The sequence below is a fragment of the Desmodus rotundus genome, chromosome 1 (genome assembly GCF_022682495.2).
Source record: "Desmodus rotundus isolate HL8 chromosome 1, HLdesRot8A.1, whole genome shotgun sequence".
Taxonomy (NCBI): Eukaryota; Metazoa; Chordata; class Mammalia; order Chiroptera; family Phyllostomidae; genus Desmodus; species Desmodus rotundus.
In genome coordinates this window covers 8,777,650-8,789,786 of record NC_071387.1, presented here as the reverse complement: position 1 = coordinate 8,789,786, position 12,137 = coordinate 8,777,650, and the positions used below count along the sequence as shown (strand labels likewise).

Sequence of the window (12,137 nt, the reverse complement as noted above, 5' to 3'; positions counted from 1 at the left end):
TTGAGACCCAGGTGGCTTGCTCTGGCTGCCCCTCGGCCTGTCCCAGTGCCCACACAGGACCCCCTGGGGCAGGACCAGGCCTTCAGGGCACTTTCCCTTGCCAGCTTCTCCCACTTTCCCAGAATCACATCCTGCAGGGCCCGCTCCTTGGAACCTCTTTGAAGTCTCTCATCTTATTTTGAAAACTCAACGCAAGTTGTGCATCATGCGTCAGAGTGTTTGAGGACTCGTCAGTAGAAAAGTCAGGTTTTACAGGGGACACTTCGTCCCAGGGGACGCTGGCAAAACAGGAGGAGGCGCTGTGTTCACCGCCTGCAGCTTTAAGACTCACAGACCCAGGCGGAGCAGGCCCTCCCCCGGGCCAGGGGACTGGAGGATCTGCAGAGGCGCCCACTCAGCAGGGCCAGCCCAAAGTGCCCTCAGCAAACGCATCATAAGTTCATTTGTTCCACAGATGTTTCCGAGCATCTGAAGGGCTGGCGGGTGGGTGAGGCTTTGCACAGCCCTGCGCAGACTGTGATGAGCACCAGGACCTCCCCGTAAGAGATGCAGGTGTTCCGGGCCTGGCCCCAGTGATTCCAATCCCATGGGTCTGGGGTGCAGCCGGGAGCCAGAGTTTCAATGAGCTGCTTCAGGGGATTCAGCTGCAGCCACTGATCAATCCAGCCTTTCCTTGATCAACTGGCTCCTTCTGGACAGTTCCTGGGATGGGCAGCTCACTACCTGTCGACGGGCTCACTCCTGGGAAGGCCCAGCACGACATCCGAGCTCAGTTATCGCCAAGTACAGATGGATCAGCGGGCCAACGATGGGTAGATGAGCAGATGGTGGATGGACAGTTACGGGTGGGTGCATGGACAGACGGACTGTTGAATGGATGGATGGATGACAGATGGACAGGCTGATGGGTGTCTGCATCTATGGCACCTGCGGCACTGGCATCTAGAGGAAACTCCAGATGACATTTGGGTGTTTGCCTTTTGTCCATCACCCCAGTGGAAAGTGGGGTAAGAGCAGAAAGCACAGTGAAGAGGTACATGGGGTAGAGATTTGGGGGGAGGGGTGGTGTGCTCCCCAGCCTTTCTATCCAGTGGGCCCAAGGCTTTTACCACAAGCAGTGCTGAGGCAGGGACCAGAGCCCCGGCAGAGGGAGGAAGTGGTGACAGGGCAGAGGGGCAAACCAAATGTCCTCACTGAGTAGCTAGCTCACCCTGGCCGGGTGGAGGGGCAGTTTAACTGGACCATAAAGGAGCCCACCCGGAGGCACAGGGAATAGCATGTGCAAAGGCGCAGAGGTGAATGGAAGAGCAGACTGGGGTTGGGGCTGGGGGGAGGGCTGGTGTAGGGGGACTCGAGCAGAGCCAGGCACTCAAAGCCTTCACTTTCAGGACCTGGCCACCGCACAGGTCCTCTCTCCCACAGTCCCTCCCAGACGCCCAGGCAGATCTCAGATGAGCAGAGGACAAGACTGAGGGGTGGCAAGAGGTGTCAGGGCTGGCCCGCACTCGCAGCCAGGAAGGGGCTTGGCCATGGGTTGTAGGGTGCAGTGCAACTGGACAGTGGACACTGCTGTCCCTCACTGAGGACAGGACCTTCGACCCCCGCCCCTGCCATCTCGGTGTGTACCTGGTCAGCCCTACGTGGCTGTCCCATGCGGGAGGTGGCTCCCACCTCCCAGGCACGTCCTCCCACAGCACCCGGCGCGCTAGCATCACTTCCCATTGGTCTGAGGTCCCCGCTGTGCACTGACACCTGTTCCGATGTCGCCCTGTGATTTGGTTGTGACAGGTCATCCGTTTCACACTTGCCGGTTCGTTGTCGTTTTGTTCCCTCATGGCCAAAACAGACAAGAGGCTGCCACCGGAAGCCGTCGTTTACTTGTCGGATCCCACAAGGGTTCGCACGTTGACTGACAGCTCCTTCTGCTGAATGGCAATTAGCCCCTGACTTCAGCCCTGCAGTACGCAGAGGATGACACAGTTCTCAAGCCACATGTTTCAGCAACGGTTGCTGCCCTTGTTCAGGGATTATTGCCATCAAAGGGTGCGTGGTGTCCTGATACGGCAGTAATCGGGCAGTCCCTCTTGGGCAGCCATCAGTCAAGGAAATAGTGCATTAGGCTGCAAGAAAAGTCTGAACCTGACACACACTGTCTGATCCTGTGCGGAGGGAGGGATTCGTGGACTGAGTGGGCAGACGCTTGCTCGGTGCCTGCTGGGACCTGTGACCCGGTCCTGGGCAGGGCACAGGATGCTTCAGCAAACGAGGTCCTGCCCCCGGGAAGCCTGAAACGGGGGTTTCCAACACCTCACAGCCTGTACGAGTCTGTGTGAGGGGTTTTCTCCTACATCTCCAGGAAGATGAGAAAAACAAGAAAATAAGGTTTTTGAACAGCTAGACATTTTTGCTGTGAAGGACTCTCCTTGATTTCGAGATCATGAGGTGTCTATTCTGGGGTTAATCTGTCTTTTCTTTTTATAGTAACAGTGACACTAATTGGTGATGGGGGTTCTGTGCTTTTTAAACATTTTTCACTTGGCAAAATTCGGTTGCCATGAAACACTTTCGGCCCACAAAATCCTGAAGCCTGGATGCCTGCTTTGGGGTGCTTGTGCCTTCCAAGCCCAGCTCACAGGAAGGCCTGCCCTGCCAGGGTCCCACGGGTTTCTGTGGTCCTGGCCATCCCTCCTTCCCAGGGCTGGAAGCCACATTTCAGGCTCAGCCTCTGCCTTGCTGAACTTCAGGTTCCTCCATTGACTCTGGCTACAGCAGCAGCCACTGCAACAGGTACACAGTATCTCCCACCTAGTGAAAATATCCTCCATATAGCAGCCTTTAGAATCTGGTCCTCAAGCCTGCAGAACAGCCACCCTCCAAACGGACGGGGATCAGAATCTCAGTTACAAATCCAGATTCCTGGGCCCCTTCTCAGCCCTGCCAAATCAGCCCCTTGCTGTAGCTTGCATGCCTCTGGTGATGGGGAGCTCACCACCTCACAGGAAATCCTCCCATCTTTGCACGGTGCCAGATCTTCAAAAGTGTGCCCTCTCTGCTTTTTTAATTGAGATGTGATGTAAATACAGTAAAGCTCTCTTGAGCCCGTCCCTGATGACTGCCCCTATAGAGTAGTTTTTCCTGTTTTTGATAAAAATGGGATCCTGGTGAGTGCTCGGTTGCGCCTGGCTGCTTTCACTCCCCAAGACGGCTGGGCTGGGAGACGGATCCACACTGCGGCGTGTGCCCGAGATTGGTTCTTGTCCGCCGCTGTCTAGTACGCCGTCGTGTGAGTGAACCACATCATCAGCCTGCCCCTTCTGCTGGCATCTGACATTGGTTTCCAGCCTCTGGCCATGGCGAATAAAGCCACTTGGCACATTTTTGGTCCTGTCTCGGTGGACAGAAGCACTCCCTTCTCTGGGGGATATACGTATGTACCTAGGAGTGGCCTTGCAGGGTCCTGGTGTTGTCTGTGCTCGGCCATACGGTTTGCCCCCTGGCTGTGCCACTCAGGGCCCTATCAGCCGTGTGTGAGGGTTCCAGCCTCAGTTCCTCTCAACCCTTTGAACTTGAACCATTCAGGTAGTGGGTGGCCATAGTTCCGTGTGCTTTCAATGAGTAATGAGAAAAATGGCATCGTTCCCTGTGCTTCCTGGCCATTTGGATGCCCGCTCTGTGAAGCGCCTCTTCAAGTTGTTAATTTGAGGTAGGGGGTTGTTTGTCTTCTATTTACTGATTTATAGAAATGTTCAAATATATTCTGTACACGAGGCCGCTGTGGGCCTGTGTGTTGAGACTTTCTTCCCAGGCTGTGCCTTTTCACTGTGTGAGTGGCCTTTTGGTGGACTGAGGTTCCTGATTTTAATGAAGTCCAGTTTATCAGTCTTTTCTTTTAGGGTTAGTGGCTTTTCTGCCCAGTTTAAGACATCTCGGCCAACCCCAAATCTGGATGTGCCGGTCGGTGCCAGCTGAGGGTGGTGGCTAAGGGCTCAGTTTCCGGAGCCTGAAGATCTGGGTTTGAACCCCGTCTGGCTGCTTTTCTGAGTCTCAGTTTCCCTGTCTGTGAAATGGGGTGCCTGCTCATGGGGCTGTTAGGGACACGTGACATGCTCAGTCCCTATTGACAGTGGCAGTTGGTCAGTTGCTACCCGGAGCTTGGCTGCTGTGTCCCACTTCCCTGGGTGTTGACAGAAACCCCACATCCCCAAATCCCAGCCCCCAGACTGATTCTCAGGCCTGGGCGCTTCTCGTGCCCTACCAGCATGGGAACCTCCAACCTGGCCCAGCCTTTTCCTTTGGAAGAGGAGGGGATTGGAGGAGAGGGAACGGGGATGCCCGGGGTCCCTGTGGGACTGAGCCCAGGCCTCTCCTCAGCCCCGATGCCCTGCCCCTGCACAGAGAATAAGCACCCACCCCTACCCCTTTGCTGTGTTTCAGTGGGAACACCATACTACATGTCACCGGAGAGGATCCATGAGAACGGCTACAACTTCAAGTCCGACATCTGGTCTCTGGGGTGTTTGCTGTATGAGGTGAGCCCAGCAACATCTGTGGTAGACCCCCTGCGGGCCAGGGCACACTCGGCCAGCTCAGGGTGGGAGCCCAGGGGTGGATGATATCTGTCTGTGCATCTGCGTCCATTCCCAGATCTGGTGGCCATCCTCGGTGGAGGAACAGGCACATGTCTGAGCCTTGGTAAGCTCAGACGTGGCAGAACGTGAACAGATAATGCTGCCGCCCCTGGGGCCCCCAGACGAGTAGGGGTCTGGGGAGCACGGGCCACTTTCAGCCATGAAGCTGTTGCAGAAAGACAGAGGGAGGCCCCAGCCCTCTAGTATCTCCAAGCTAGGGGCCACACCCTCTACTGCCCTGACCCTGGACCACCCAGTGCTGGAATTCTCTCCATCCATCCCTCCAAATCCAGTTACTTCTTCGGGTAAAGGCTATGGCCACAGGGGCAGCTGAGGCCAATGACAAAGCCAAGCCCAGGTCACGTGCTACCCTGGCTGTCCCTGGCCTAAGTGCTCCAGCATCAACAGCCCTGTCCCCCCACGCCCCCTCCACATCCCAGCCTGGGTCTGAGCAGGGGACTCCAACCCACCTCTAAGAGGGCATCGTCCACTGGGATGTCTGTCCTGAGGGGCAGGGGCTGCTGCTCTGCGTCTCCCAGGACCCAGCAGGTGGCCAGAGGGGCCATTTTGAACTAGCGTGTGTGCGTGCCTGCACATGCAGCTCACGTAACCGAGGAAATCTGGGTGGGAGAGATGCAGGGTCCTGGCGGGAGCCCAGACTTCGGTCAGAAGGACCTGAGTTTGAAGCTCCGCTCCCACTCAGTGCCTGATGGCCCCAGAGCAGCTCAGCACCCCCAGTTGCCCCAGTGTAAAATGGGGCCACACCTTGCCTCCTTGTGAGGTGTGAATGGCCTTGCTCCTCCTCGCTGTCCGCCATCCCCTGACCTGCTGCGGGCCCAGCAGCTGCTGGCGTGGGCTGCCTGCCTTTGGCCGCCAAGCTCTGCAGCCAACCACGTTTCCCTTTTGTTCTGGCCAGCGGGAAGCCTAAGCGCAGCTCGGCTTCCGCCCTGTGGAGGACGCAGCTTTGTCCTCCTGTCCTCGCGGATATGTCCTGGTCCAGATGGTTGAGTCCTGAGTTTTCCATTCTGAATCTGGGACTTCCATAAGCTGCGGCCTGCCTCTGTGAACCATGAGGGTCTCCAAACATAAACCCACAGAGACGCAGACCAGGGTGGGACAGGTGCACATGGGGAGGATGGCAGCTGGCCCCCCGTGCTCGTACCGCGCTATCCACACTCGAGCCGCCCTGCTGTCTGCCCGAACCTTTATCTCAGCCCCCAGAGGCAGATGCAGCCTGGGCCGGTCTGCAGTGCTTGCCTCGCAGACTCCGGGCCAGGCAGCCCTCCAAGTCCTCGTCTTGGGTACCTAAACGCAGGTCTAATGGCACAGCGTCTGCATTAGCAGCTCCCCAGCACGGAGGCTCTGGTTCGCCAGGTTGATTTATTTGTTGGCGGTGTCTGGGGCCATGCGGCTTGCAGCCGGGGAAGGACACATCAGCCGTGCGAAATCGATGACATCAATCAGTCAAGTCCTGCGGGCATCGATGTCCTTGGGGACAACAGAGGCTGATCTCAACCTAATGGCCCTGGGCCTCCCATAGAAATGGACTTCTGTGGCTGACGTGGCCGGTCGTGGCCAGCCCCTCCAGGGGTGATAGTCGGTGGGGGCTGTGCCCTGGGCTACCACCCCTGTCCCCACTCCCCCAGCCTGCAGGGAAGCAGAGTATATGTTTTCCCAGCAGACAGGGAGGGAGATGCATCTGAGCCCAGGGCTCGGTAATTGGAAGGAAACACCCCGCAGACACGGCTGGAGCTCCCGCTACACAGCCCTCCGTGCGTCTTGGGGCACCAGCCTGAAGGGCTGTGACAGGGGCTCCCCACTAACTCCAGACTGCAAGACTGACGGTTTGGCAGGGCCCCCATGGAGCACACCTGGGCACAGGGCCAGGGAAAGCCTGCGCCTGGCAGGGGCAGCCTGCCCTCCCCGGGCCCCAGTGAGGATGGGAAGAGCCAAAGCCCCTTCTAGGTTTCCTGTGGCTGCTGTGGCCCGTCACCGCCAAGATGGTGGTTTCGTGCAACATGAATTACTCTGCACCGTTCTGGGAGCCAGAAATCCAAAGTCAGATTCAGTGGACTAAAGGCAAGGTGCCCCCAGGACTGGCTCCTTCCACCATGTACTTCCTGGGCTCCTGACCCCATCACCCCCTCGACATACCTCCTGCCCTTCTGTAGTCAAATCTCCCTCTGCCTCCCTCTTATAAGGGCACCTGTGGGTGTATTGAGGGCCCACCTGGGGTAATATTCCATCTGGGGAGTCTCAGTTTAACCATACCTGCCAAATCCCTTTTGCCATATGAGGTAACACATTCACAGGCCCCAAGGATTGGAACAAGGACGTCTTTAGGGGCCGATATTCAGCATTAGATGTCCACCAGGGACCTCCTCAGGTCACCTAAGGTGCTGATGGTGACCATGGCTAGAGAGGAGCCACTGAAGCACTACACCTGGCCTGTGCCCTCAGGGGGTGGGGGTGGGGCGGGGGTGCCCAGCAGGATCTGTCTTGAATAGGTCAGCATAGGGGAGGCCACAGCCCTGGACGTGGAGAGAATCACAGAGTAGCACTAGCTCGGTCCCAGCCTCGCTCTTAAGGGAGGGAATTGAGGCCCAGAGAGTTGGAGAGACTTCCAGGTGTCACACAGCCCTTCTGGGACGGGAGCCTGGGCCTCTGCTGCCTCCCCAGCCAGTGGGGTAGGCGTGGCTTCGGTGGAGAGAGAGACGCAGACTCTCTGCGCACAGGCCCTGTGAGGGGAAAGCCAGGTTGTGAGGAGCCCTGGAGCGACTTCAGTGGCCCCTCCTCTGCCCCAGGAGCTCCAGCAGAGATGCCAGAGTTCAGCCATGTTGGAAGGCCCTGTGCTTTATTTTCATTACCCAGCACGCCCCACGGAGGCGCCCAGCGGGCTGCCTGGCTCTGCAGAATTTATTTATCTACAAGGGAGCTGAAGGAATTGGCTCATTCAGTGCCAGCCCTAGGATCCTCAGCAGGGGGCCGGTGAGCGTCGGGGGATGGTGATGCTCACAGCTGCCTCCAGGGGCCTGTGTGCGACTGAGACCAGGCAATAAAGCAGGCTGGGGAAGAGAGCAAGGATCAGCTGCACCTTGTTCGGAATCCTGCTCTGGAATTCTGGCCTGAGCCACAGAATAGTCTGGATGCCCCTACCTCGTCGGGGAGCAGGGCTGCAGGCTGCTTGGCGATGGGGCTCTGGGTTCAGACTCTAGGACATGCCAGGGAGATGCAGGGTGACAAGAGTCCCAGGGAGTCCGAGCCCCTGGCAGGGTGGGAGTCACAGGCAGCCGCTGTCCTCCCTGCAGTTGGATCCCCCTTCTCCCTCTGACCGCTAGATCGCACACCAGCTCCTCTGAGCCCTCCTAGCGGGGCCGCGGGGCCGCGGGACCACGCTCCCCCGTTTCCCCGGCTGTGTGTCATCCTGATGACGCCAAACAGAACAAGTTCTGTGCTTGAAGAGCGGCGCCGAGAGTCATGGCTTCAGCAGCTCTCGTGAGGCAACCAGCATCCGCCCCAAAGAGCCAGTCCTCCGCTCTTTGACCAGTGCGAGGAGGGCAGTCACCGGCACAGGGAGATCTGGCCATCGGGGTGATCAGCCCGATCCAGTGTCTGGACCAGCCCCAGAGCTTCCTTCCCAGCCCAGTGCCCCGCTGTGGGTGGAAGGCCCAAGGTTGGCAGCTGGAGGGGGTTTGCTCTTCCTTTAGAGTCAGCATTCACAGACGGAGAAGCCACCGTACTCAGCGAGCCCTCTTGCCTTCCCCGGCATAGCCCACCGTGACCCCTGGGGTCAAGAAGCTTTTCCCAGACAGTATGGGGAAGGTGCCAGGAAGGAGGGAGAAACCATCCAAAAAGGGGATGGCGGGTATCAGGCTTGCCTCTCGCCAGTTTCTGGGGCCCTTTTGGAATCGCAAACAGCGAGATTTTTGAAAATGCCAGACTAGCTTGTTGAAAGCGTCACCAAGTCCCTCTCCCAAGTCGGACACGTGAAAAACCAGAGCCTGTATTCGTGGGCCAATATCCAAACTTCCTTTCTACTCTGAACAGAAACCCTTTACAAGAAAACCCATCTTAATCCCTCGCCATGGCTGGGAGGGCACCCAGATCACCCGGAGTGACCCCGGAGCCTCAGCTGCTCTCTGCTGTGGCAACAGATGTCCTTTTGAAAATGCCCAATTAACCCTTTGCACTGAGGGTTTCGTTTTCATCATGGGAAATGAGTCTCCCAATCGATGCCATTTTGCACATGCAGTGGCAAAGCCAGCTCACGGCCAGGCTGGCGGAGCCCACAGCGGGCAAGGCCTCCTTCCCTGCCTGGTGCTGGGGCCACTCTCTCTGTGCGGCCTGTTCTCCATCCAGGCGGGTTCCCAGCCCTTGCAGAGGGGCCCCAACCCCTGGTCACAGGAGCAGAGAGGGGAGGCTGGCCCCAAACACCCACGTGGAAGCAGTTGGCCTGGCCCAGGCACCTGGGCCCACAGGTGCTGCCCAGACATGCTCCTGGGCCCGGGTCAGAGGAAGCCTCCAAATGTCCCAGCCACACTGTTGCATCCCCAGTGGCCACTTGTAAACCCAAGGACACTGACTGGGCTCTGAAGCCCCCTGGGGTTCAGAGATGAGCAGAGGATGGGAACAGATGGGAACTGAAGCCAACAGGCACTCACGTGCCCGGCTGCCTCGGGTTCCTCCTGGCCCTGAGACAGGCAGGGCTCGCTGGGCCACCCTCCGGGGAGAGGACAGGGAGGCTTCCCCAGGAAGCCACCCCAGCCAGAGACCAGAAGCCCTTGCCTAGGGCCCATGTGGAGTGGCCTGGGTTGCCTGGCTCCTCCGAGGGAACGAGGGCAAACGGACAGACAGGACAATTGCCCGGCTGCACTTCATTAGCAGGAGGCGCTGGGCGGCCTCCCGGCAGCAGGCCACAGCAAGCAGGAGTGATAGGAAGCACTTGAATCCCATTATGGATTAATCAGCAGATGGGGCTGTGGGCACCGTGCTGGGCTGCCACTCCACTGCCTCGCAGAGCTGCCCTTCGTCCCCGTGTACCCCCTTTGAAGGCACCCCGTAGCAGTGCTGTGAGCGGTGTCTGGGGGTGTCTGGGTCACTTCCTAACCTGGTGGGAACCGACTGGGGCCCCCACAGTCCTTCCACTTACCAGTGCCCCAGGAGCCGCCCGCCTTCGGGGCACAGGTGGAGCCCCTTCCCACGTTAGGAACAAGGAGACCAAAGGCCAGACACACAGCAAGCACCCAGTTTCTGTGACACAGAGGGTCCCAGGCCCCTGCATCCAGGGTGGCCAGCAGCTAGCCTTCTTCCTCCTGGCCCCGCCCCCAATGATCTGGGCGTCCAGCTTCCAAGACAGCAGCGGCCAGGCCTCCAGGCAGCAGCCCTGCACTGGGCTGGCAACAAGTGAAATGCCTCCCACCCCTGCTCCCAGCATGTTTGTCCAGGTAATTCCCTGAATGTATTGCTTAAATAGACATCCTCCCACGGGTGTTTTTGGAATTTGCTTCTTAGAAATGTAGGACGATGCACCGGAGGACCTGCCGGGCCCAGGCCTCCACCGTACGGAGCAGAGCGGTTCCACCACGTGCTCCCCCACTCGGCCAAGCCGTTCCCTGAGAGCGAGGCGTGAAGCGGCTAGCCCTCAGGACTCGGGGCACTGCCTTTCAAGTTTTGTCACTGAAACCTTTGTCCCGTTTGATTTGCTCACATAGCAAGGATAGTGTACAAACAGCCCCTTCTGTTGAATTCCAGCTCCCTCGGGGCTTGGGGAAACCCTGCAGGACAGTGGCTGTAGTGGGGCCCAGGCGGACCACAGCCAATCTGGACTTCAAGGCTGAAAACTCCTCTCCCCCCACCCGCCTCCCCTGCAGATGGCTGCTCTCCAGAGCCCCTTCTATGGAGATAAAATGAACCTCTTCTCCCTCTGCCAGAAGATTGAGCAGTGTGACTACCCACCTCTCCCTGGAGAACATTACTCTGAGAAGGTGAGTGGCTGCCCGAGCCAGCCCAGCCCCAGAGGGCCTCGTGGGGAGGGGCTGAGCTCGACTGAGCTCCCAGGGTGGAGGAGGGAGGACTTCTGGGAAAGTGACTCAGAGGCAAAAGTAGACGATTGCTTCTGAAGGGCTCTCAGGACACCAGTGTCTGCTGGGCCCCTCCCCAGGGCTCGAGCGTGGGGCGCGCTGCAGGGCGCACCGTGGCACACCCGGGCTCCCAGTGGTGTCGAGCAACAGAAACCAGACACTGAGGCAGGAGGTGGCCCTGGCTGGCCCCACACCACCGCTGGCTGCCACTCGGCTCCCATGACAGGAAACCACAGCTAACAGGCTGGTCTCCTTGCTGTCACAGACCTAAGTCACACCTTGGGTTTTTATTTTCAACGTTTCACACCAGGCACAGGGGCTCTGGACGCAGACGCACAGGCCCTGACGGGTCTGGCATCGGGCTGTGTCAGGTACCACATGTGAGCATCATTGTCCTCAGTTTTGTGACCTTGAAAACGGGTAGTATTTGCCTTCGTGAATAAATTGTGAGGATGAAACAACAGGTTTTCAGCACAGCATGGCTGAGCATGTAGACAGAGGTGCAGGTCTACACTGAGCCTCAGTTTCCTCATCTGGAAAATGGGGATAACCCCAGACTCTACCTCTCAGGGTCAGTGGAAGGGCTGAGGTAATGCGCATGGTGCGCTCAGTCTAGCACTGGGCTGACATTGAGCTGTCGTCGTCCAGAGTGGCCTCTGGATGTACACAGGGCCTGGCTCAGAGGAAGGGCTCAGTGAGCGTCAACTATATCCTTCTTTCTGTTCAAGGTTAATGCTAGCAGATACATGACTGATTCCTGTCCAAGGTCAACACTAGTGGGGGTGGAGTCTGAGACCTCCCTGGGCAGGGCCTCAGGCCTTTCACTGCCTCCCGGTAATGGCATCTCACATTTACAACCTACTCTGCCGGACCCTCCACCACCCCATCTTACCAATGAGGAAACTGAGGCACAGATGGGTTAAGTCACTTGCCAAGGTCACATCACTTGCAAGTGGTGGAGGCAGGATTTGAGCCCAGCCTTTGAACTTGAGGCCATGCTTGCTCACTGGCTTCAGGCTCGTGGAGGACGAGGGCAAGGGTCAGGAGCGCACATTCCGGGAGGTGTTCAGTGCCCTCTCTGTTGGCTTTGGGTCAGTGGCTTCCTCCGGAACCCTTGGAGGAAGAACTTATGCTCTGGAGTGGAAGTTGCCAAAAACAAAAAAGACACCACCACCACCCTGGTTAGAGTTCTTTACCAAGTTAATTGTTGCACTTGGTTCTTCTTCTCACTTTTTAAGTTTTGAATTCTGTACTATTTGGAAGCAAGAACCTGGTAGGAGCAAATCCTAACTTCTCTGTGCCTCAGTGTCCCACCTATAAGTGGGAGCCACAGTCTGCCTCGCAGAGGTGAAGCCGAACTGAACGAACCCGTGTGAAGCCCTCGGCCCCTTGTCCCACTGGTGCGAGGTCTGGCTCCCTGGAGCCCCCC

At 58.0% G+C, this 12,137-nt stretch overlaps 1 protein-coding gene across 3 annotated transcripts in view; it reads left to right on the top strand.

Moving 5' to 3' along the window:
• The window catches only part of NEK6 (NIMA related kinase 6), a 71,953-nt gene that overhangs the window by 58,418 nt on the left and 1,398 nt on the right, over positions 1–12,137 (top strand). For all 3 annotated transcript variants that reach the window (XM_045196724.3, XM_053920793.2, XM_024562440.4), the window contains exons 8-9: positions 4,435–4,529; positions 10,499–10,612. In XM_045196724.3, the coding sequence (XP_045052659.1) occupies positions 4,435–4,529; positions 10,499–10,612 (209 nt within the window). The remainder of the gene's footprint in view (positions 1–4,434; positions 4,530–10,498; positions 10,613–12,137) is intronic.